At 58.1% G+C, this 23,903-nt stretch overlaps 1 protein-coding gene across 9 annotated transcripts; it reads left to right on the top strand.

Moving 5' to 3' along the window:
* On the top strand, positions 1-23,903 carry ALS2CL (ALS2 C-terminal like). 9 transcript variants are annotated; one of them, XM_070360151.1, is made up of 27 exons: positions 31-70; positions 1,975-2,262; positions 4,417-4,568; positions 5,285-5,483; positions 5,813-5,878; positions 6,334-6,499; positions 7,000-7,131; positions 7,830-7,949; positions 8,824-8,882; positions 9,025-9,091; positions 9,538-9,734; positions 10,741-10,806; positions 11,236-11,334; positions 11,425-11,586; positions 12,507-12,618; positions 13,912-13,989; positions 14,859-14,989; positions 16,148-16,321; positions 16,474-16,570; positions 16,699-16,856; positions 17,408-17,476; positions 18,413-18,586; positions 19,769-19,811; positions 20,586-20,647; positions 20,753-20,902; positions 21,195-21,291; positions 21,707-23,903. In XM_070360151.1, exons 2-27 carry the CDS (start codon positions 2,249-2,251, stop codon positions 21,785-21,787), a joined length of 2,925 nt encoding a protein of 974 aa, XP_070216252.1. In that variant the 5' UTR covers positions 31-70; positions 1,975-2,248; the 3' UTR covers positions 21,788-23,903. The 9 variants fall into 9 exon arrangements, 6 of the variants coding, with proteins under 6 accessions (XP_070216254.1, XP_070216257.1, XP_070216256.1 ...); XM_070360152.1 differs by having other exon boundaries at positions 52-70; positions 4,417-4,541; positions 21,707-22,176; XM_070360153.1 differs by lacking the exon at positions 1,975-2,262 and having other exon boundaries at positions 1-70; positions 21,707-22,176.

The following is a 23,903-nucleotide window of genomic DNA, read 5'->3' on the forward strand; positions in this document are numbered from 1 at the left end:
GGCGAGGGGCGGGCGTCCGCGAGCAAGCAACCGCAGCGCGCTCCCCCGCGTGGGTTCCCGCGCCTCACAGGTAAGGGCGGGGTGGAGGTCGCGCGTCTGGGGCAGAGCCCTTTTACTGTCCCCTCTCCTCGCTCCAGGTGAGACTTTCGTCTCCGCGCCCCCTCGGGCCGCCGCGCGCCGCCCCTCCACTACTGCTCAGTCCTCAGCGGCACTCACGCTCGCTCGGGGCCCGTCAGAGTTTGTCCGAAGGCCCCTCCCTCCCAGCGGGGTTCAGCTTCGTCCTCCCTGCCCCTTGGTCACCCTGTCACCATGGGACAGCCTCTCTGGTCCCGTGCCTGACAAGAGGGCAGTGCCCAGGGGCTTGGCCTGGGCTGTTGGGCGACCTCGTGGGCAGCACCCAGCTTGAGGAACTTGGTGCCAGGAGGTGACGCAGTCTAGTGTTGCCACAGGGAGAATGGCATGGGCAAACGCCTGGTGACTGGAACAAGATCCCATGTTTGGGAAGTTCCAGTGACTGCGTGTGCCTGCCCAGGGAGAGGAAGGAAGGCTGTGAAAAAATGGGGGGTGGGGTCTAGGACAAGGTGCCTGGAGCCACTGAGGCCCAGAGAAAGGGTTTGGGGGAGAGGCCCAGGTGGGGACTGGAACCTGTCAGCTGTGACAGCTCAGCGCCCCCTCCCTAGGGCAGCTCCTCCCTCCTCTCTCTGTCTACCGCCCCAGCTTGCTGGATAATCAAGGGGCTTCCAAGGCAGCCCAGGAAAAAGCCTCCGCAGCAGGCAGCACTTCCTTGCTGACCAGGAAATCATAGACAGGGTGTGGCCAAGGGGCCTGAGGGGCCAGGCCTTGGAGAAGGCAGGGGAGAAAGGGACCCAGCGTGGAGAGAGGCCAAGAATGCGAGAGAGAGAGAGAGAGAGAGAGAGAGAGAGAGAGAGAGAGAGAGCAAGCAAGCGAGCCAGAGTGAGCTAGCAGGTCTGGCTGCTGGTTAGATAGCTGCAAGGACCGGCAGCTGACTCACCTGGGCATGCCAAGGCTAGCCAGTCTGTCCTCACCCTGCCCCATGGTGACCGTGAAAGCTGCCTGGGGAGCCTAGGTATTTGCTGTGTGCCCTGAGGTGAGTCACCCAGCCTTTCTGAACCGCCTAGCTCAAGTGAGCTTCATGGGACTGGGAGCTGGAGGCCTGGGTCTGAGCCATGTATGTGCTCTATAGTTAGTGTCTTTGGGCCCTTCCGTTCCTTCCTGGGCCTCAGCTTCCCCATATGTACCTCCTGTGCAGGCTCCTAAGGAACCTTAGAACTGGATGGAGTGAGAGGGTAAGAAGGCCATGCCCTTAACCATCGAGCTGTGGCTTGGTGATGGGACTGCTGTTTGAGGGAGGAGACTCCTGCTGGGTCCCTGTGGTGTTAGGTTCAGCACCTCTTTCTCCTTCCTCATACACACTCAGGCACACTCATGCCTGGCCTGGGTCCTGCCCTCACATTTCATTGCCCTTGGGATGAAGCCTGGGAGCTTCCTAGCCTCGGAGCAGAGGCTCTCAGGACTACCAGACCAGATGTTTTTAGCCTCAAATGCAGTTTTCTCCCCACCCACCACCTCACCAGCAATGCTTAGCCTCTGGCCTTTTCTTTGGGCAGTGTGTCTCAAAGGTAGAAGATCCTTCTGGGGCCACAGACCTGGAAGGGTCCCAGAATAGTGTTGCCAGTCTGGGTCTGTAAGACTCAGCTCCAGGGGCCCCAGGCTGCACTGAAAGGTAAGGGAAGGTGAGAAACAGGTCCCCAGAAGAGCTCCCCTCCATCAGTTTATCCTTTCTGAAAGGGTTGGTCACTCGGTTGGTGACTGTTTGCAACTCCGTGGACTATAGCCCGCCAGGCTCCTCTGTCCATGGAATTCTCCAGGGAAGAATACTGGAGTGGGTTGCCATTCCCTTCTCCAGGGGATCTTCCCAACCAAGGGACTGAACCTGGGTCTCCTGCATTGCAGGCAGATTCTTTACTGTCTGAGCCACCAGGGAAGCTCCTTTATCCTTTCTGCTGCTGCTGCTGCTAAGTCGCTTCAGTCATGTCCGATTCTGTGCGACCCCATGGATGGCAGCCCACCAGGCTCCCCCGTCCCTAGGATTCTCCAGGCAAGAACACTGGAGTGGGTTGCCATTTCCTTCTCCAGTGCATGGAAGTGAAAAGTGAAAGTGAAGTCGCTCAGTCGTATCTGACTCTCAGTGACGCCATGGACTGCAGCCTACCAGGCTCCTCCATCCATGGGATTTTCCAGGCAAGAGTACTGGAGTGGGGTGCCATTGCCTTCTCTGTTATCCTTTCTAGGGTAGACTAAAAAAGCTGTGATTTAGTCAGAGTAAAAAGCTATAGTTTAGTCTTCTCCATTTCATAGAGAAGGTGATTGAGTCCCAGAGATGAGCAAGGCTCTGGATAAGCTGGGAAATGGCCAAGACTGGGCAGAGGTCAGAAGGGGCCTGTGGGAACTGCTGAGGTGTGAGCCACGCATCCAGGGTTGGGGTAGCAACTGCCAGCCCCATGTGGCAAGGGGAGGAAACCTGAGGGGGAGAAGAGCATCTCGAATGTGGCATTGGCTGGGGTGGGCCCCAAATAGTATCTGGGATCTGATGTTCAAGGCCTCCCAACAGTGAGTTATGTGCTGCAGGTCCCCAGCTCACCCTGATCTGGTCTCTAGTCTGTACCTGCTATTTTAACCACACCTTCCCCCCTTCACTTTTAGCCAGTGTCCTCACCTGTCAGCTCTGACCCTGACAGACTGCCAGCTAAGGTTGGAAAGGTCACCTTCCAAAGGATCTTTCCGTTCCACCAGTTTCTGGAGATGTGGGTGAGAGTCAGATGGGCCCAGGTGATACTTGCTGCACCTCTGACTCCTAGGCTGGGGTCGCTTGGTCTGTCTGAGTTGATTTAGAGCAACCTTCCCCTAGTCCTCCAAAGCAGCCTGGGGCTGCTGCAGGGCCAGCAGAAAGAGAAGAAGGCTGCAGCTGGGTGTCCAGTCATTTCTCCTTCCTGCCTCTCCCTCCCAAGGCCTCACCCTCCTGAAACAACAACAGCAGGAAAGGTGGGGCAGGAATGCCTGGGCCCATGGCCAGAGTTCTGAGACACTTGTCTCACTTTGTTGCCCCAGAGCCAATTCCCTGGGAATCATAGGCTCTTCCAGGGGCCTGGAATACCCTTCAGTGTCTTTAGGGCTGGGAGGAGGGAGATGATGAGACCCCTTCCCATTTGGTCTTTTGGGTCTGCCAGCATTGCCTCAAATTATGTCTCTAGTTCCACCCGGGTCAACCAACTCAGCATGTCAGAGTTGGAGAGAGGCTGAGTCTGAGAGTCTGGGGTTAAAAGAGTATTTAATTTTCAATCCTAAGATGTATAGTCATGAAATCTGGGCAGATGACCTCGTTTACTAGGTCTGGTAGGAGAGGGCTGTGTCTGATTGGAGGCTGCAGCCTGGCTATGGCGGTGGGTTTGAACCTAGGCCCTTTGCTTCCTCTCTCTCCAGTCAGGAGGCTCCTTTCTCAGGTGATCCTGCCTTCTTGGTGGGTCCCTCTCTCCAGAGCAGGAGGTACAAAGACCTGCTCATCCCCAAAGCCCCCACATGTGGAGTAGGACCTGTCCTGCAGGGTCAGCCAGGTGGGGAGCATGGAGGGGCTGGCTCCTGCCCACACTGATCTCACCCTCTCACTGCTTGGCATCTTCTCGTCTGCAGCTGTCACCAAGTCCGTGTCCCCAAGTCTGACTTTGAATATCACCAGTCCCCGACTCTGAGCCCCTCCACGGCTCCTCTGTCAGCCACTTAGGCAGCTCTTGGTGGGCCCCCTGCCAAGCCTGGGTCTTCATGCTATCGAGCCTTTGCGCTCTTGGTTCCCTCACCTGCATGCCTTGTCCTCTCTGCCTCTTTTATTTCCTGTTCATCCTTCATGCTCCAGCAGGCAGTCCCCTACTTCCCCCAGACCTCTTCTTGTTAATAAGGCAAGACAGGGGGTCCTGAGTCATGACCTTGAGAAAAAGGCTGTGCCCTTCTGACAATATCCTTGTTTCCAGAGACTCTGTGGAGAGGGGGCTAGGTCAGATCACTACTAGATGTTACTCTGAGCCCTTGGGAGCCATGGTGGGTGTTTGAGCAGGGGAATGAACAAGCCAGAGGGCTTAAGGAACATCTGCCTTTTGGGTAAAAATAGATGTTTCTTTAGGCAATTCTGAGCCCTCTCTACTACTCCTTCAGGCTCCCCTCAACTGGGTCCAAGTAGAGCATAAATAGGAGTCACTGGTCTGTTTAGAACTCCCCTTTGGGGTGACCTGGGCTCCCTGCTCAGTTCTGAGGTGGGGTGGTCTTGGGCCTTGCTTTTGGGCATCTGGCCTGAGATGAGCACTGACCATGCTCCCACAGCTGCTCTAATCTGTGCTCTGTCCACAGGCCTGAGTCTGGCACCCTGGCCATGTGCAGCCCAGAGGAGGCGGCCCTGCTGCGGCTGGAGGAGGTTTTCTCAGCCACCCTTGCCCGCATCAACAGCCTTGTCTTCCAGCCCCTTCTTGAGGCTGGTGAGTTGAGGCTCTCCAGTGAAAAAGGTGGGGGCCACAGGAACCATCCTCCTAGGGACAGGAGTCCTCCCTGGTTGGATCTTCTAACCCTAACCCTAACCCTAACTGCAGATGGGAGCGGTGGCATTTGAAGTGGATGGCTTTCGATGAGTCCAGGGTTCTCACGCCCAACTGTTGGCTGCTTCCTTCTCAAAGGGACCCCGGGGAGCTAGGCTCTGAACCCCATTCTAACCTAGGTCTGCTGTGCATGGAGACAAAATTCCATCTCTCCCAGGGCACAGGTCTGGATTCTCTGCCCAAATTCTCATCTTGCTGTCACCCAGGGCGTGACTGGAAGGCAGGATGCCCAGTCTGTGAAGTGACCTTAGGCAGGTGCCTTCATCTCAGGAGCTCTGTCGGCGTGTCTGTAAATGGCAGGGGATCACTGCACATTCTGGACCTGAGGAAGTTCTGAAACTCGGGGAATGTGTGTACTCAGTGGCCGTAGGTCATCAGTGCTGCCCCTATGTAATGAGGAGGTGGAAATGTGCCCCTGTTTAATCCAAAAGGGTGCCACCCACTACTGCAGCCTGCCCGTCCCTTGCTGAGCTCCAGGGGGCACGTGGGCTTCCAGTCCTGTCCCAAGGACCTCCAGGGCTCGTGGGGCTACTGCCCCTCGGGTGACCAGCCAGGGCCTGTGTGTGCTCCCTGGACGGTGGAGCGGCCCTGTTCCCCCTCACGGGGTGCTTGTGCTCCTGCCCCAGGTCCAGAGGCCTCAGACCCCTGGGGCCGAGAGTGCCTGCAGCTCCTGCAGCAGCTGCACAGCAGCTCCCAGCAGCTGTGGGACGTGACAGAGGAAAGCCTGCACTCGCTTCGGGAGAGGCTGCGCCGCCCCGAAGCTGTCGGCCTGGAGTCCCTGCTGCTGCTGCAGAGCGCAGACCGTGTCCTGCAGGTCCACCTGGAGTAAGATAGCCCCGGTGGGCTGGGGGCTGGCGCTGGGACTCACCTGGCTCAGGGCTTTGGCAAAGATTTGCACTTGGCCCTGGGGTTGGGTGTTAGCCTGGGGGCAGGCTCAGACACCCCAGATCTGAGCCTGGTGACCTCCCAGGGAAGAAAGACTGAGTTAGAATTGTCCGGTTGAGTCAGTGAGGACTCAAGATCAGCAGTGCCCAGAGCCAGGCCCTCAGGGCTGTAGCCACTCAGCGGGTAGGATCTAGGAACCCCAGAAGGGCAGGCCCTTGAGTCTGGACCTGAGGGTGGGGCCTGCAGGGTATCCCTGGTGCTACCTACAGGTACATCGAGTCCTACACATGCTGCGTGGCAGTGCAAGCCTTTCAGAAGGCAGTGAAGAGGAGAAGGTGAGCACAGGGCACCGCGGTGGGCCTCTGAGAGGGGCGTGTCTGGGAGAGAGGACGTGGGGAAGCCACGACCCCAGAGCAGTGAGTGTCACAGCCCGGGATTCATCCTGAGCGCTCCTGGCTCTGGCAACCCCACGCTGATCCACACCCCTGAAGAGGGGCAGGGAAGCCTCGGGAGGCTGTGAGCAGAAGCCAGAGACACCAACTAGCAGGAGTGACCCTGGGGCAGGGGAGCATTCCTGATTCCTACTCAGGGAGGGCTGCTGTAATCAGTGATCCCTTCAGTCTCTGAGATGCTCCTCCCAAACCTCAGCCACTGTTCTCATGGGAGAGAGCTTTGGGGTCTGGGATTGGTCCTGGGATCTGAGGGATTAGCCAGGGCAAGGAGGCAATGGTGGTGGGTGCGGGAACAGAGGAGGGGAGAGTGACGGGGCGCTGGCCCTCCCTCCACTCAGTGAGTACTGGCGGGGCCAGCGGAAGGCGCTGCGGCAAGTCCTGTCTGGCCTGAGCTCCGAGGGCTCGGTGGGCACGGCCCTGCTCCAGGCCCTCCGCCAGCCACTCGCCCATCACGTGCAGCAGTATGTGCTCCTCCTGCTGAGCCTCGGGGACACCGTCGGGGAGGTAGGTAGCAGGGGTGCGGGGGGCAGGGGGCCAGGGCGGTATCGATGCTTACCAGACCTGCCTCTGTGAGGAAGCTGACGGACGGGAGAAATGGGCCTCTGGCTCAGGGAACCCCTTATGTCAGGAACCCCTTGTTTGAAAAGGATCTGGCCTGCCTTGGGGACATCATCTTGTTCTGGGGGTTTGAAGGACCATGTCCTTGCCCTGGGGCATCTGAGTTACATGGGCCTTCCCTGGCGGAGCCAGCGGAGACCCAGAGAGCAGATGTAGACTCGTGTGCTGGGTGTGAGGACACATGGCCCAGGCCCAGGTGGGGCATCATCAGATGGTCCTGAATCCCCCGGAGGCATCCTTCTGCTGACCTCTCCTCAGAGGAAGAGCCAGCAGGGAGAAAAGAACAAACTCCTGACCAGCTGGGCCAGGGCCGGGCTGGGGCAGTCATCCCAGATTGGGGGAAGGTTCTGACGAGCCCCCGCCCCGGTGGCTCTGTCCCCCCACAGTGTCACCCCACCCGGAAGCTGGTGATACACGCCGCCAGCCTCTTTGGGGACTTGCAGTCCTTCATGAGGCAGGAGCTGGACCAGGCCACGGCCACGCAGGCCCTCTGGCCCACTCTGAGTAGCCGGCTGAGGGTGAGTTCCACGCCTGAAGGGCGCTCTGAGAAGACCCTCCCATCCAGTGGGGGCCCCCTGCGTGGCTCGAGCTGCCTGCTGCATTCTCCATGCTTCAGTTTCCCCACCCAAATGGGGCAGTGGCTAAAGCAAGTGTCTGTGACACTTCTCTGTCCAGCCATCTTCACGCATTTGTTGAGTACCTCCTGGGCTGGGATGTGAGCTGCTGGCTCTGGAAGAGCGGTCACAGAACCGACCCTCTCTCCTGGGATGTCACTGAATGATTGCACCCTCGAGCCACTGCCTACACTGCCCCTACAGGGGGAAAATCCCCTGTGCTCTGATGAGGCATGACAGGCTTGGGGCCCAGAGCGGAGAATTAGGAGGACAAATGAAGGGGATAAGAATTGCCAGAGAGAGGCAGGGATTGTAGAAGCCTGGGTGAGAGTTGATGGGGGCTTGGTCGTGGCCATGGCCTGAGATGGGGTGGAGGAGGACAAAGCAGGGCTTCAAGAGAAGTTGTGACGTCTTGCTGGGAGTAGCCAGGAATGAAGCACCACCAGCTCAGAGCCCCAGTGCCCGTCACTGACCTGGGGGCCTCCAGGAGACGCTCAGAGTGTGGGTGGACGTGCCTGGGGCAGAGGCAGGCAGTGGGGTGACTGGTGCAGTGTCAAGAATGGGGGTCCCTGAGCTCTGCAGTTCCCTCCTTGCCTCACCAGGATGTACTCTGCACCCCCGCTCGCCGACTCTTGCAAGACAGCCAGGACGTCCCTGTGACAGTCACCCCACTGCGGGCAGAGCGCGTGCTGCTCTTTGATGATGCCCTCGTCCTGCTGCAGGTGGGCTGGGGCTGGCCAGAGGTCTTGGGAATGGTTGAGAAAAGGAGGAAAGAGACAAGTGGCTGGGGGAGATGAGGGGGCTGAGGCATGGAAAGGGTGCTACTTGCCTATCCAAACCTATGTCTCCTGAAGCCTGGTTTGGGGGTTTTGATGCAGTTTGAGTTTTCCTCCACCCCCGACTGCCCCCTCTGTGCTCCAGGTACACTGACAAGACCCTCACTAAAAGGCGCCGAGCCCTTTCTCACCTCTGAATCTGGGCACGTCCTGTTGTCTCTGCGGGACCCTCTCTTGTCCTTGCCCATGTCTGGCACGTTCCTCCTCCCCTTCAGGCCTGGGCCTGGGGCCACTTCCTCCTGTGGCTATTGCTAGGCGGGAGAGGTCACTACACAAGATGTTCCAGAGGAAGGGAGGTTTGGTCTGGCTCTCAGAGCAGGGATGACATTCCAGGTAGAAGGAGCAGCACAGGGAAGGTTCAGGCTGAGGAGAGTTTGTGGCAAGTGGAGAAAGGAGGGGGCACATGACCTGAGGCTGTTCTGTGTGGTCTCAGGTGTCAGGCTCGGCCGTAGGAACTTCAGGGAGGTTTCCAGAAGGGGCTCCCAAGGTCCAAGCTGCATTTCCGGAAGACCACTCTGGTGGCCCTGATGGAGCAGGACGTGGGGGATTGTGGGAGACTGATCCTGGGTCTTGGGTGGGAAGGGAGGTGGAGGGGCTGCCCTGGAGATGGGAACAGGCAGGGGTGGTGGGGGACTCAGCGCTGGGCATGCTGAACCGAGCAACCTGGGGGCACCCAGGGGCGCGCTGAGCTGGTGCTCGGGAGCAAGGCCAAACCGGAGAATAGGTGAGCCTTGCCCACCTATGCCCCATCTTCTTTCAGGGCCACAACACCCACACCTTTGATCTGAAGCTGGTGTGGGTAGAACCTGGGCAGGACAGGTGAGCGCCCCTCTCCAGTGACACCTCAGGCCTTCCCTCCCTCTACCCCATGAAACCTGCCCACCCCAGGCTCTGACTTGGACCCGCCCGCAGCTCCCTTCTGAATGGAACTGGGGCCGACTCATCACCTCCATCTGTCTAGGTGCACGTTTCACCTCCTCACACCCGAGGAAGAGTTCTCCTTTTGTTCCAAGGACCCGCAGGGCCTGGTGAGTGTGGGTGGACTGTGAACTTGGGGACGAGGATTGGGGGAGGAAGGGAAGGCGACAGGAGGGTAAGGGGAGGGCATGAGGATACTGCCCTGGAGGCTCCTTGGGAATGTCAAGCCTCTGGAGCCATGACCAGAGTGAATCAGGCGTCTGCCTGGACGCAGGCATAAGACTGCCATAGAGAGCAGGTATTTTTCTCTGTGAAGCCAGTGTTGAGGCCTGCTTGATGGTTTTGTTTGGCCGCTCTGGGAAGGCCCCAAACTGCAAGTCAGTATCTCAGATCTGGATGAGGCCCTAGGGAGCAGTGTGGAACTGTTGGAGCTTCCCCCAGGTGACAGAGTGGGGTGTTGGCGGGGGGTGGTACCTGGAGCCACCCCAGGAGGCTTCCTGAAGGGGCTGCCTCCAGCAGCAGTGACCTGTCCTGTGTTTCCCCTGTCCTCCCCCAGGTGGTCTGGCAATGGAAGGTTACCCAGGCTGTGTGCCAGGCCTTGCGTGGGAAGAAGGACTTCCCGGTGCTGGGAGCGGGCCTGGAGCCTTCTGAACCCCCCACCTGCCGCTGTGGAGCATACACCTTCCGTGCAGAGGGCCGCTTCTGCCAGGCCACCTACGAGGGCGAGTGGTACTGGGGCAGGCCCCATGGCAAGTGAGTGACCGAGGCTCTGGGCCAAGCAAGGCAGGGGTCCTCCTGGGAGTCTGGGGAGCACATAGGACCGGATGGACCTTATTGCCTCAGGGCATGAACCAGAGGCTGTTACCCTCTCTGGTCAATTCTGTCAATTTTTAAGTCCTCCTGAACAGCACTGGCCCATAATAGGTTTGTGCCAAATAGTCTTGATGTCGGTGAGGCTGGGGAGCCCGGGACAGGCATCAGGAGGCCGGCCTGCAGGGCCCACAGTTACTGTTCTGTTCTCAAGGCGGGTGAAAGAATAACTAGTGTCTGTGTAGCATTTTCTGGTGGCCCTTATAAGAATGGCCTGAGGGAGTGTTAGCATGCCCTTTGTAGATGCAGAAACCTTGTCTTTCTCCAGGCCTCAGGGTAGGTTCTAGGGGGAGCCTGGCCTCAACTGCAGATCTATACGACTCTACAGGCAGATAGGCTTTTGAAGAATGTGGCCCTAATTTGTGCCACAGCTGGCAAAACTAAGGCCCAGAAAGCAGAAGGGACTTGCTAAGGTTTTGCTGGCAAGCATTCCACTCATTTCTGATACCCTGCCTACTTCCAGAAAGGGCTTCAGGAAGCCTGTGAACAAAAACACAGAAAAAGCAATGCTGTGTCAGAAGAGGAGATGAGGATGGTAGAAACCCCACTGACTCCTAGTGCTTGGCTTGAACTTGAAGGTTATCTCTGAGATTCCTGTTGGTCAAGGGAACAAGGCAACCTGGTAGAACTTTCCCTGCTGCGTGTAGAGTGCCCTCCGTGAGGCTAAAGGGGCAGCTGTGCCAGGAGTAGGGAAGGGCTGAGAGCCCATACAGGGTCGTAGAGCTTAGGGAAGAGGCCCAGTGGGAGCAGAGAGTCCAGTCCAAGGGCAATCGAGGCCTCTGAGAGAGTGTATGGTGGAGGCCGGCTGGGGGACTTGTGTATGCTGAAGGATGGTCTGGTGGGCCTGACACCCATGGACCTGTGACTGTGGACCTCGACTGTGTTCCAGGGGAACCCTGAAGTGGCCAGATGGGCAGAATCACGTGGGGGATTTCTGCCAGGGCCTGGAGCACGGGTAAGGCTGGGGCTGACATGGGGCTGCGTGGTGGGGGTTCCCACCCCCATCACTGTCACCGGCCTGGCCCCACCCTAAATTCCCAAACCTCCAGCAGAGACTTGGAGGCCTTCTGGTCTAGCTCCACTCATTGTCCTAAAGGGGAAACTAGGCTCTGAGGAGAGGGCAGGTCATGGAGGGAGTGGGCTAGGGCCAGAAGGGCCATGGCTAGGGCCATGAATCTCAGTCATGGGGGTGGGGTGGAGGTGGGGTATCCTGAGGGGCCCTTAGGAAGAAGAGGGACCTGATCGCCTATAAGATTCTCCTCGTTGTCTGCGAAGGCACCTCGGAAGCAGGGACACTCCTGGGCATGGAGGGGGTGTGACAGGTGTCTGGGGCAGGGCCGTGGCCCCAGGGCTGACCGCCCTCCTTGCCCACCCACACTGGCAGCTTTGGCATCCGCCTGGTGCCCCAGGCCTCCGAGGATAAGTTTGACTGTTACAAGTGCCACTGGCGGGAAGGCAGCATGTGCGGCTATGGCATCTGTGAGTAAGTGACCCTCATCTGACGAGGGGTAGCCTTGTGGGCTGGGCACGTTCTCTGGGGGAGGCAGGGCCAGCCATTGGTGACCCTCCTCAGGTACAGCACAAGCGAGGTGTACAAGGGCTACTTCCAGGAGGGCCTGCGCCATGGATTCGGGGTCCTTGAGAGTGCCCCACAGGCCCCTCGGCCCCTGCGGTACACAGGCCACTGGGAGAGGGGCCAGCGGAGTGGCTACGGTGTCGAGGAGGACAGCGACAGGTGAGCACTCTGCAGTGCCCCCAGCAGGATTGAGGAGAGAGAGGACCCTCACAGACCAAATGCCTCTAGGCGTGGGTTCCCTGTCATCAGTGGGTCCATTCTGTCTGTCTCCCAGAGTCTTTCTGAAGCCCCTCACTTCCACTCCACGCCCTCAGTTGCTGCTGAGGCTCAGGTTGAGGGACCCTGACCTTGACTGCAGATGCACCCCCCCGCCCAACTCCAGCCCTTCGCTCTGTCAGAGAGGAGTTTGTGCCCCCAAGATCTTGTCCCCTCAAAGGGTCACAGCCCTTCCAGGTTCTCTGGGCTGAGACAAAGCCCAGTGTCCTTGGCCTGGCACCCGAGGCCTTTCCTGCTCCTCTGAACTCATCCGTGCCATGACACCTGTGTACCCCCCAGCCTTCTAGACCACTGAAGTGAAGTGAAGTGAAAGTCGCTCAGTCGTGTCTGACTCTGCGACCCCATGGACAGGCCAGAATACTGGAATGGGTAGCCGTTCCCTTCTCCAGGGGATCTTCCCAATCCTGGGATCAAGCATTAGCAGGCGGATTCTTTACCAGTGGAGCCACCAGGGAAGCCCTCTAGACCACTGAACGTCCCCACATATCTGACATGTACTGATACCGCCATGGCTTTGCATGTGTCACAGTGGCAATCTCACTCCATCTGTCCTTCCTGCCACCTCTCCCAAGAAGCCTGCCAGGATGCCCTCCCCCAGGCAGGCTTCCTTTCTCCTCCACCCTCTGTTCCTCTTGTCAGTCCTAATCTCACCTCCCCATGTCTGACTTGAGTGAATTCATGTCCTGGCTCCTTATCTGCCCCTTGCCCCCCCACCCTGGTCCCATGCCAGCAGAGCACACAGAAGGTACGTGGGAACAATTCTGATCCAACTCCGGCCATCTTCTCTCCCCCCCACCCCCCAGGGGTGAGCGCTATATTGGCATGTGGCAGGCTGACCAGCGCTATGGCCCAGGGGTCATGGTCACCCAGGCGGGTGTCTGCTACCAGGGCACCTTCCAGGCAGACAAGATGGTGGTGAGTACGGTGACCCACATGTGTCCTGAGCTGAACTGAAGCTGGTCAGGGGTGGATGGGGCAGGAATCAGGGTTCTGATGTGCTAGAGCGAGCCCAACCCTGGGCCAGAATCCAGTTCTGCCACCTGCCTACCCTGGCCTTGGCTGAGCCCTGCCCCTCCCAGCCTCAGTTTTCCCTTCAGCAGCTCAGGTTACCTACCTATTATAATGACTCACTGGAACAGCAGTAATGAAGTGAATGGTAATGAGAATGCCAGCAGCCTCCTCTGCCCACATTGATAGACCACTAACTGGGTGCCTGAAAAAAAGAAAATGGGAGTGTTAGTCACTCAGTCACGTCTGACTCTTTTGTGACCCCACGGACTCTAGCCCGCCAGACTCCTCTGTCTTGTCTGGAATTCTCCAGGCAAGAATACTGGAGTGGGTTGCCATTCCCTTCTCCAGGGGATCTTCCTGACCCAGGGATCGAACCCAGGTCTCCTGCTGCATTGCAGGCAGATTCCTTACCAGCTGAGCCACCAGGGAAACCCTGGTGCCTAGCTCTGGGCTAGGCCTCCCAGCGTGGTCTCGTGGGATCCTCCCAGTAGCCCTGGGGTTCGTGTCGTCGTCCCTAGTGTATGAGTGACTAATGTGAGGCTCAGAGAGGTCAGAGAACCTGCCTAGTGTCACATTCTGTTGAGTGACAGAAATGAGTCTCAAGCCCAGGTATCCTGAGCATGGGCATATCAACCCCCACCTTCTGTCTCACCCACACCCTGCCAGGTGGTTGGCATATAGTATGGCTCGGCCTGATGGCTGTTATTGATATTGTGGCTTGTTTGTTTAGCTACACTTTGTTCTGGAAGGAGTTGAAGGAGGAAGAAAAGATAAGAATAGGCACATAAAATAGATTTAAAAATAAGAACACAAATTGTATCCCATTTGGCTCTGAAGCTTCCTGGCAACCAGAGCCGCAAGGGAGCCTGATGAACTCCGCTGCCCCTGGCATCAGTGACAGGAAAGTAGAGATGGTTCAGGAAAAGCCCAGCACTTCCTGAGCTGTAGGTGGGAAGGAAGGGTCCCCCAGAAAACTTCCTGAGAGAGGCTGCTGGAGGGGAGAAGCCAGGTCTGAGGGTATCAGTCAGAGTAACCCAGGATCGAGGTGCATGGGGTTTGTGCAGTCCAAGGGCTGGCATCCCACCTGGGCACAGTCCTAGGAGGTGTGCCAGGGCTCAGGACCCTTCTCCTCTCCCTACCCCCAGCCTTCTGGCCCTTCCTAACCCACTGCTCCTACCCTCCCCACTCCTTCTCTAGGGCCCAGGGATCCTTCTCTCTGATGATGATTCCTTATACGAGGGCACTTTTACCAGGGACCTGACCCTCGTGGGGAAGGTGAGAGCCACTGAGACCCTTCTCCACTCTGCGCTGTGACCTTGGCCAGAATCTATAATCTCCCTGCTTAGACCCAGGACTGAGGGTGGGTGGAGAAGGTAGGGGGGGCCTCTCCCATCTCCACTATATCTAGGGGGCATGTGCAGTGACCTTTCTCTGCCACGAAGGTGCAGTTTGATTGGGTATGAGTCAAGAGGGCATAGGCAGGCTTGCCTTAGGTGCAGAGGGTCTGGTGGTCTCTTGTTTCTCCCGCTGGCTCCAGAGTTAGGGACCTCTACTAGTACCATCAGTGCCTTGAGTGGGGTCCCCTGAAGGCATTGTCCTTCAGGAAGCTTCTGCCCGAGCTGACCCAGGAGTAGGCAGTTATATCCCTCCTGGAGCCTTTGGACACATAGGGGCTGTTTTCTCTTTGTAATGACTGGAGGGTATGGTGGCATCTAATGGATAGAGACCAAGAATGCCGTCCATGAATGGGACAGTCCCATGCAGCAAGGAATTGCCCCTTCTTGGGGCCAGTAATACCTCACGCCCTCCCTAAGGCCACTGCCTACTTCTGGACTTATTCCCCGCTCCCAGCCTCTGTGGTGGTCCCCCTACTCTGACCTCTGAGTCCCTACTCTGATTCCCTTGCCATCTTCTACCTCAGAGACAAGTCCCTTGGTGGTGGGCACAGCTCTCAGTCAGAGCTCCTGCAGGGGTGAAGGAGCCCCTTGGGGTGGGGCAGATTGAATGGATGGCGGGAAGGCCGCCCGTCCGTTTCCAGCCTTTGTGGCCCAGGATGATGGGCATGAGGCCTGTCATGATTGGGTGGAAGGGCAGCTGAACAGACAAATGGACAGACATCCCTGCATTCCTCTCCCGGCTTCCAGGGCAAGGTCACCTTCCCCAATGGCTTCACCCTGGAGGGCTCTTTTGGCAGCGTGTCAGGGAGAGGACTGCATACCCAGGGTGTGCTGGACACAGCTGCCCTCCCTCCAGATCCAAGCAGTACCTGCAAGAGGTGAGAGCCTGACCACCTGGCCTGTGCATTCTGGAGCCTTTCTGGGGGTTGTGCTTGTGGGTGCCCGTGTTTCTACCCCAAAGACTCAGGTCTCATTAGAAGGGCTTTTCTGTACCTCCTCTTAGCTCTTTGGAGAGTTCAGAAAGCTCAGGTCACACAACCCTTATCAGAGACTCTGGGAATCAAGGGCCATGTGGTGATAACTCCACATGCCACAGAACTGAAGAAAAATGCTGTGTGTAGCCTTTGCTTAGACTCTGTTTTTTTTTTTCTAGGAAAGTACAAGATAGTTAAGCAAATGAGAATAAAATAGACAACTAAAGTATGAGTTGAGCTTAAAAGAAAAGGAGGTGCAGATAGGCAGTATAATTGAGCATTAGCCTGACTCTGAATTCCCTGGCAGCCAGGGTGAAAAGGGAAACTTGGAAGTGGATTCACACTCCTTATCATGGGGTATTTGAGAAGTGGATAGACTTCTTCCTTCTGGGGACAGAGTTCTTCCTTGGGAAAATAGGTGTTCAAGTGGTGACTCTTGTATTGTCTGTTGAGATGTGGTTGGTGGTTCTAATGGTGCCAGCCAGCATTTCAGAAGTTGATTTACCTGACACGTCATCCCAGCATGTTTCTTTTTCTCTGACAGCAGGAGCTAGAAGTGGATGGCAAACCCTAGGGGCATGAGCCCGGGTTAGGTGCAGGTGTAGGGATATCTGTCAGTGTGACAGGGGAGGGCAGTGCTCACCAGACACGCACACAGCCAGACCCCTGGGCCTAGCGACCGAGACAGGATCAAGCTCAGGAAGGAACCAGGTGTGGGAGGAGGGAGAGTCGGGGAACCCTGGGCTTTGGGCCCTCGCCTCTCAGGCCAAGACCCCAGTCTCTGGACTTGGCCTCCAGCTCTCCAGATCTTTCTGTTTCCTTTCCAGGGCTCTGTGTGCCCCTGTCTCTTTTCTCTACCGTGGAGTAGATTCTCTCTGACCCTTCTCTGCCTCCCGTTTCTCCTCCTGGAGTCTTGGAGGTCAGACCCCTCTGCATACCCCAGTCCATCCACCCCACTGGGCTCTAACTCTGGCCAGGCTGGATATCCCCACCTTTCCAAGGGCTGGACAGGGTCCTACACGGCTCCCTCCCTGTCCACATTTCCCACCACCTCCATCGCAGGCAGCTGGGTCAGGGCGTCTTCCCCGTGGAGAGCCGCTGGCAGGGTGTCTATGGCGCCTTCCGGGACTTTGTTCGTGCCGGCTGCCCTGGGGACCTGCGGGAGGCCCTGCTGGGCTTCCACGTGCAGAGCTCAAGGGAGCTGCGCAAGTCGCAGGAGTACCTGTGCTGTGAGAGGTGAGGCCCAGGCATGTGGGGTGTGTGTGCCCACGGGGTGTCCAGACCCAGGGCTGGGGGCAGTGGGCTCTGGGTGGGTGGGGGAGGGGGAAGAAGGCTTTCTGGAGGGGGCGGGCCCGGGCATGGGTGAGACGTTGTGTGTGGTGCCCCAGGACCTGCCCCGAGGACCAGGCGGGCAGGATGGAGGACCTCCTGGAGGAGCTGCTGCAGCACCGGGAGCCCGAGGCCCTGCAGCAGTGCCTCAGGAAGGTGAGGCCGCAGGGGAGGGTGCTGACTGCAGGGGACAGGCCTTGCTGAGAGGCCGTGGTGCTCCTGTCTGAGAAGCAGGGTCTTGCCCTGGTGCTGAGCATCTCTTTGTGGCCATCGCCCCTGCCCAGGCTCTGAGCAACTCTCTGCATCCCCTGGGGAAGCTGCTCCGGACTCTGATGCTGACCTTCCAGGCCACATACGCAGGTATCGGGGCCAACAAGCACCTACAGGGGCTGGCGCAGGAGGAGGTGAAGCAGCACGCCCAGGAGCTCTGGGCTGCCTACAGGTGAGCTCGGTGGCACTTGGGGACAACCACTGCCCTGTCCCCAGGGCGGGGGGCTCTGCCCTTTCTAGCCTCAGCTCTGCCTCTGCGCTGGGTAGGAATGGTGCCTCCGCCTTGGGTCTGGATTGAGAGAAACAGAGGATGGGTTGTTTAGTGTGCCGCTGGTGAGCATATGGGTGAGACAGTGGGGAGGTGATAACAAGGCCTGATTGCTGCCAGAGTCCAAGCCCCAGCCAGGCTCTGGGCTGGCTCTAACCCCACTGCAGGCTGATCCTGACCTGGACTCACACCCCATCTCCTGTCCTGTCCTGGCTGAGCTGTGACCCCATCAAACATTATAAACTGAAACCTTCAATGCTGTAGTTCGTTCTGTCCGGGTTCCAGGACACTCACGTGGACCTCCTGTACTCCCATCCCCCTCACTGCTGAGGTTTGGCAGCTGGGCTCTGCTGGCCTCATGCTTCATGGTTCTGGGAGCGGAACCCACCTGCCTGGCCTTGGGGACGCGTTCTGTGGGAGATGGCAGCCACACCGCCCCTCTCTTTGGTTCACAGGGGCCTGCTGCAGGTTGCCTTACAGCGCAAGGGCCAGGCCCCAGAGGAGGACGAAGATGCAGAGACAAGGTGACTGCCCCCAGGAAGTCTATGGGGTCTTCTCCACTGGTGCAGCCAGGCTCAGGTCCAGGGGATCCTTGTACCTTGCTCCTGGGACTTCCCTCAGGGAAGAGAGGTGTTTCTGAGGAAATGTTGGGGATTCATGCTGTTGACCACACTCTGTTTATATTGACCATTCAGGAATCATAAAGACCTGTGATCTCTGTTCCTTGAGCAGCCTGGAAAGGGACACTGTCACAATGCATCAAATGCACCTTTGTTCTGAACATATTATCCCAGCTTCATCTCTTAGGTGCCTGGAGGGTGAGCTGCTCCCTCAGGCACCTCCTTCTTCCTGTACACAGATGGGGAAACAGCCCGGCAGAGGCTGAGCCTGAGGTCACACAGAGCAGGAATTAAGTGGGTCATTAAATCTCTTGGCCCAGTGCCCCCGAGACCAAACCTCACAACTTGCCTTCAGATCCCAGGCCCAGGGCTCCTGATCAGAGGGGGAGGGGGATTTCTGTTACTGCATTGCAGGAGGCATGGGAAACAGGGTTAGACCTTAGGGTCTACTGACCTAGGGAGAACTTCCCCCTGAGTCCTGGCAAGCACAGAAAGCTAGGAGGCCGAACTGGACTAGCCCGGAGTGACTGCTGACAGCTTTGCTGCAGGTCGCTCGTCTATCAGGGCTGGGTTTTGCTTTCAGTCAAGTGCGGATCAAAACCCAACCTCACTTGCCATGTTGGTTCTCAAAGCTGAATGAGAGCATGAGGTGGTCACAGATGGCAGTTGATTGTGAGATGACTGAGAACGGGGCTGGGAAGGGTTTTCTCAGGGATGGGGGAGGCTGCAGGCAGGCATGCTGAGGTGGAATGCAGATTTCTGTGGGCTCTTGGGGGCAGCCCAGGTAGACCCCCACATGCGCCCTGCTGACCCTGAGCTGTCCTGGTGGCTCTCACTCAGGGACCTGCGGGTGCACAGCTTGGTGCTCCCTCTCGTGCTGCCCAGCTTCTACTCGGAGCTCTTCACCCTCTACCTGCTGCTTCATGAGAGAGAGGACAGCCTCTACAGCCAGGGCATCACCCACCTGAGCCTCTTCCCTGACACCAGGCTGCTTGAGTTCCTGGACGTGCAGAAGTAAGCCTCCCCACCATGCCACCTTGGCCAGAGTTCTTACGTAGCAGAGGATGCAAACTCAACTCCAGTAGTCTTCAGAGAAAAAGGGAAGAGGTTAATTGGCTTATGTACCCATGAAGTTCTAGGGTGTGGCCAGGACAGCTAGATTCAGGTATGGCTGGATCTAGGTGTTCAGCTGCATGAAAAAGGAAGCGACCCCTCTCTCTATTGGTGTGTCTCTGGTTTCCCCGTGTGGTGACAAACAGAACCAGTCACTTGAGGTTTATACTCTCTCAGCTCAGTCCCCACAAGGAGTTGGAGTCTCCTTCTCAACAGCTCTAGCAGAGCCTCTAAAGTTCCTCCCTGGCATGGCTAGGTTCTTGAATGTGCCCCTGAATGCTGGCTGTGGCCTAGATTGGCCAGGCTGACCTCAGTATCTACTGCTGGGGCTGGGGTAATATCACCTGCTCCCAGCTCTTGGACTGAGAGTGGGAGAGAGATGATCCTCAAGGGGGAAACTGAGGACTGTTCTGGAAGCAGGTCAGGGCCTCCCTTCTACCCTCAGTAATCAGAACATCCTTTATCCTCCATGCCCTTTCGATCTGAGTGTTGAGGGTATGAATGCACTCCTGCCTCCCAAACCTGGTCCCCCTTTTCTCAAGGTAATGGTGCTTCCTATCCCCCCTTCCCCCAAAACCCTTGTTCCCCTTTCTGTTGTGGTGAATGTTTCCTGCATCTGACCAGTCATCAGCCCAGAGACCTGGTTGTCCACAGCTTCCCAAGGGTTTTCCTCTGCCGCCTCAGTGCCACCTCCTCCATGCTGGCCTCCCTGCTTCATTGGCTCTACTTCCCTTGAATGGCATCCCTACTTCTCGCCAGCCTGTGCCAGCTCACCGAGCCCCTGGAGCAGTCTCCACAGCTGAGCTCTCTGGATGGACCCCCAGGACTTTGTGCAGAAGGGTCCCCTGGCCTGCAGCACCGTCCCTCTCTCTGCTCACTGTGTTTTGGGGCTGCATGGAGGGCTGCCCTCTCAGGGAATCCCTCCTGGCCTTCTATAGCCTGGGCTCCACACAAGTCCTCCCAGATGGCATTGTGCATCCCCAGCCTCTTTCCCGTGCTCAGCCCTCCTGGGGGACACGGGGATGCAGGGAATTTGCCCTCTGACTCAGAGGGCAAAGCCTCCCATCTCCCGTCTTATTTCAGGCACTTGTGGCCCCTCAAGGACCTCACACTGACGACCAATCAGGTGAGAGGGTGAGCTGGTTACCTGCCCAGGAGAGGGAGGCCTGAGCCTCAGCTGGGCCCCGGGTTACCCTCGTAGTCACGGTCTCAGGCCGCAGAGGTGGGTGAGGGAGAAGACGGCAGGCTTTCTGCACTGTTCTGGTTTTCCATGTGGGTGAATGTGCAGCCACAGTGACCAGCCTCAAGCCAAGGCTCCACCCCTTTTACTGGCTGTATGGCTGTGGGCGGAATATTTGATCTCTGTCCCTCAGTTTCCCCATCTGTGGAAGTACCTACTGCTGCAGTACTAGTACTGCCTCATGCGATTGTTGCGGGAGGAGGGGGCAGGCCAGAACAGAGGAGGCACTGGTGTTCAGTGTGCTTGCTGGATTGGCAGCATCAGCGTTGCTGGGAACTAGTTAGAAAGGCCAATTCTTGGACCCACACCAAACGTACTGAGTCAGAAACTCAGGGAGGGAACTTGGAATTTGTGTTTCAACAAGCCCTGGGATTCAGCAGCTGTTGACCAAGGCACTTAGAACTGGGCAGCACCCAGTGACCATTGGCTGTTACGGTTCTCCTCTATCCACCTTGATCCTCCCACCTCCTGGAGACTGTTTACCCCACTTTACAGTCAAGTAAACTGACGCTTACAGTGGAGCTGCGACTTGCCCTGGGTCGCTCAGCCCTCTGGTGCTGAAGCCAGTGATGAGGAAGGGGTGGGTGGTGAGGAGCCTGGGGACCAGCCCCAGCCCTGGGAAGGGGAGGCCTCATCTAACCCCCTCCCCCGACCACACAGAGATACTCCCTGGTCAGAGACAAGTGCTTCCTGTCGGCCACGGAGTGCCTGCAGAAGATGATGTGAGTCCGCAGCCTGGGGAGAGGGGCGTGGGAGGCAGGAGTGTGGGGACCCCGTTTGGGATTGAACCCGAGGGCCTTGATCTGGAGCCAGTTACCCTGCTGCAGCACCACGGTGGACCCCCGGGAGAAGCTGGAGGTGCTGGAGCGGACATACGGGGAAATCGAGGCCACCGTGTCGCGGGTGCTGGGCCGGGAGCACAAGCTGCCCATGGACGACCTGCTGCCGCTGCTCATCTACGTGGTGTCTCGTGCCCAGTGAGCCCCAGCTGGGGGTGGGCCCAGGAGCCTCCCTTCCCACCCTGCCTGCCCCCAACCAAGACATACTGCAAAGCCTTTGAACACTACCGTCTATGGGCAAAGCCTTTCTTGGGACAGATGGGGAAGCTGAGGCCCAGAAAGGCCCACCCAGGGTCCCATGGGTACCACTCACAGCGGGGACCACAGCCCAGGTGTCTAGCCACCCAGACCAGGGCTCCTTCCCAGCTGCTGGGCGCCTGTCCTGATGGGTCCCCTTCTCCCTCTTGTGGTGGCTGCGGCGGTGCTCCAGAATCCAGCACCTGGGAGCCGAGATCCACCTGATCCGTGACATGATGGACCCTCTCCACACAGGAGGCCTGTATGACTTCCTGCTCACGGCCCTGGAGGTGAGGGATGGAAGCTGTTGGCCAAGGCAGGAATGCCCTGGCCTCTGGGGCAGACCCCTTTTGCCCCAGACACCATCACGGGGATGCGCTCAAATTCACAGCTAGTGTGTGTCTCCGTGGGAGGGGTCCTCACAGAGCCCCTGCTCTAGCCCTCGTTAAAAGGGGCTGAGTGGGGGAAAGTGGGCAGAGCACATCCCGGCCCTCGGCTCCCAGGGCTGAGTGTGTTCCAGGCGGCGTCCCTGAACACAGGAGGAGAGGGAAGGACCCCTTTCCTTGCAGACTGTGGCTGAGGGCTGATTGGAGACACAGTGGTCCAGACCTGGGAGCGGGTGCACCCGTGTTAGGCCCTAAAGCCTCTGCACGCGGCTGGGGGCTGGCAGGCCAGCTGGCTCCAGCCTCGCCTCTCTCCTGCCAGTCCTGCTACGAGCACATCCAGAAGGAGGACATGAGGCTACATCGCCTGCCCAGCCGCTGGAGCTCCAGGGAGCCATGGTAGCTCGGCTTCTCCTGGACACACCGCAGCGCTGAGAGGGCCGCTGTGGAATGCCTGCGGCCCGGGCCTGGCCCGGCCTGGCCCAGGGGGCAGAAGGCAGGATGGGCCCTGGAGGTGACTCTGGCTTTTTGAGGAGATGAGGTCCAGTTTCTCCAGGGAGATGCTGCTGGAGTCCTGACTGGGGTGAGGGTGACGGGTGTGGCCCTGGAGCTGGTGGTCTGTCCCCCACCACTCTCCAGCCAGTCTTGGATGACCTCCTCGACGCTGAGGCAAAGAGACCCTGACTTCTCCTTGCCTGAGCCTTGCCTTCACGTGCCTGAGCCGCTCTGGGCCTCAGTGTTGCCATCTGTAAAATGGTGGACTAGGGGATCTGTAAAGAGCCTTCCATCCATCTTGCTGACTTCTGGCATTCTTCCGTAAGTCTGACTTTGGTCTGTTGGGCTGTAAGTGAAGTTCCTGTATTGTGGGGGGTGTCATTCCATTTCTCCTGTCCTGGTCAGAGGCTCCAAACTGCTAGTGACCGCTTCCTTTATTGGGTTTTTTTTTTCCCATGAGTCATCTTCTGTTGACCTGCTTCTTTCCCAGCTCTGCCCCAGGGTGGTGCGGGCCTCTCTAGGCCTCAGGGTAGGAACTGTTCCAGCTCCACCCTGCTAGGTGGCCTCTGGTGAGGCCCTCCCCTCATTGGGTATGACATTGAGGGAGTGGGCTTGGGGGTCTCTGAACTGCAGTCCACATACAGTGGCCATGCTGGAGCAGGCTGGAGGGAGAGGGGAAAGAAACTCAACTTGCTTGCCTCACTGTCAGCAGGTGCCAAGGGAATTGGCCTCTGGACCTGCACGCAGGAAGGACAGGAGGGGCCCAAGGGTTCCGGGGGAACTGTGCCCAAGGATTCAGGGGGCCAATCCAAGGACCCTCAGAGATACTAGGGAGCATTGAGCAGAGGGCCGCAGGTGCCTCCAGAAGAAGGGGCAAAGCTGAGCTTCCCTGACTGGTTCCATCACATGAACAGCTGGAATGGAGAACGGTTTTGGGCTCTGGTTTTTGCCAGACATGCCCGTGGTGTCCTCACAGAGGTCCCTGGAAGAGGATTGAACTGGTGAAGAATAGGGATCCCCAGGATGCCGTGGGCACGCCCCTCCCCCAGGACTGTGGTAGCTCTCCAGCAGTTGTCAGCTGGTTCTTGTCCTTTAACGAGTGACAGCAGCCTTGCCTGAGGGCAGCCCTGAGGTGGTGCGATGCTGCAGCCTCACTCCCCTCACACTCCCTGGCTTTGTCAGCATCGGTGCCCACTCATCACAGTTCAGATTCACCAGGGCCCTTTCACCCATCCTCTGGCTGGGCCTCGCCCACACCTACTGAATTGGGGCCTCCTGACAGGGCTTCGGGAGATTCCCGGGGCAGCTCTGCTGTCAGACCCTTTCCGCACAACTGCAGAGCCAGAAGGGGCCTTCAGATTAGACAGCAGATTGGTGGCTAAGGTCAGTGCTTCATTTACAGACAAGACGCCTGGAGCCAGGTGACCACCTGCCGTGTAAGTCCCCTGGGGAGGTTGATGGAGATGGCCTGTGGGCAGGCGTGTCCACCCTCAGTGATAGTGTCTCCCAGCCGCTGCTGGAGCCCTTTGGCTGCGGTAAGAGTACTGGTGTCCACTCTGAGTCTGGTTGGAAACCAGGGACTCTAGCACCTCGAGTGATCCAGTTGATGTGAAAAGCAGCCTCTGCCCCCGTCTTTCTGGTCCCCATCTCCTCTCCAGAATGAGGATTCTGCTTTCAGCAACAATCGCTAGGAAGTGGTAGAATTCTTCACAGTCTGTCTCAATCAAGACTCTCCAGGGCTGGAGAGGAGAGAGGCCAGGGAGATGCTTCCCACTGATGGGGTTCTGACAGTCTCCAAAGGGCCACACTGGCCTTCAAGGGCCTGGACTTGGGGATGAGAAAGACGGAGACACTTGAGAGTTAGTAAATGGCCTCTCAGTGAGCAGATGTGTCCGAGTCACACAACCCAACCCCCCACTTTTCACTGCAGCCCTGACTCTGCAGACCCACCTTTGCCCTGGCCCTGCAGGCAGTCTCTCATGCAAGCTCTCAAACCCTGCTTCCCCCTGCCCCCCGCCCCACCC

This window comes from Bos mutus, chromosome 22 (genome assembly GCF_027580195.1).
Source record: "Bos mutus isolate GX-2022 chromosome 22, NWIPB_WYAK_1.1, whole genome shotgun sequence".
Lineage (NCBI taxonomy): Eukaryota > Metazoa > Chordata > Mammalia > Artiodactyla > Bovidae > Bos > Bos mutus.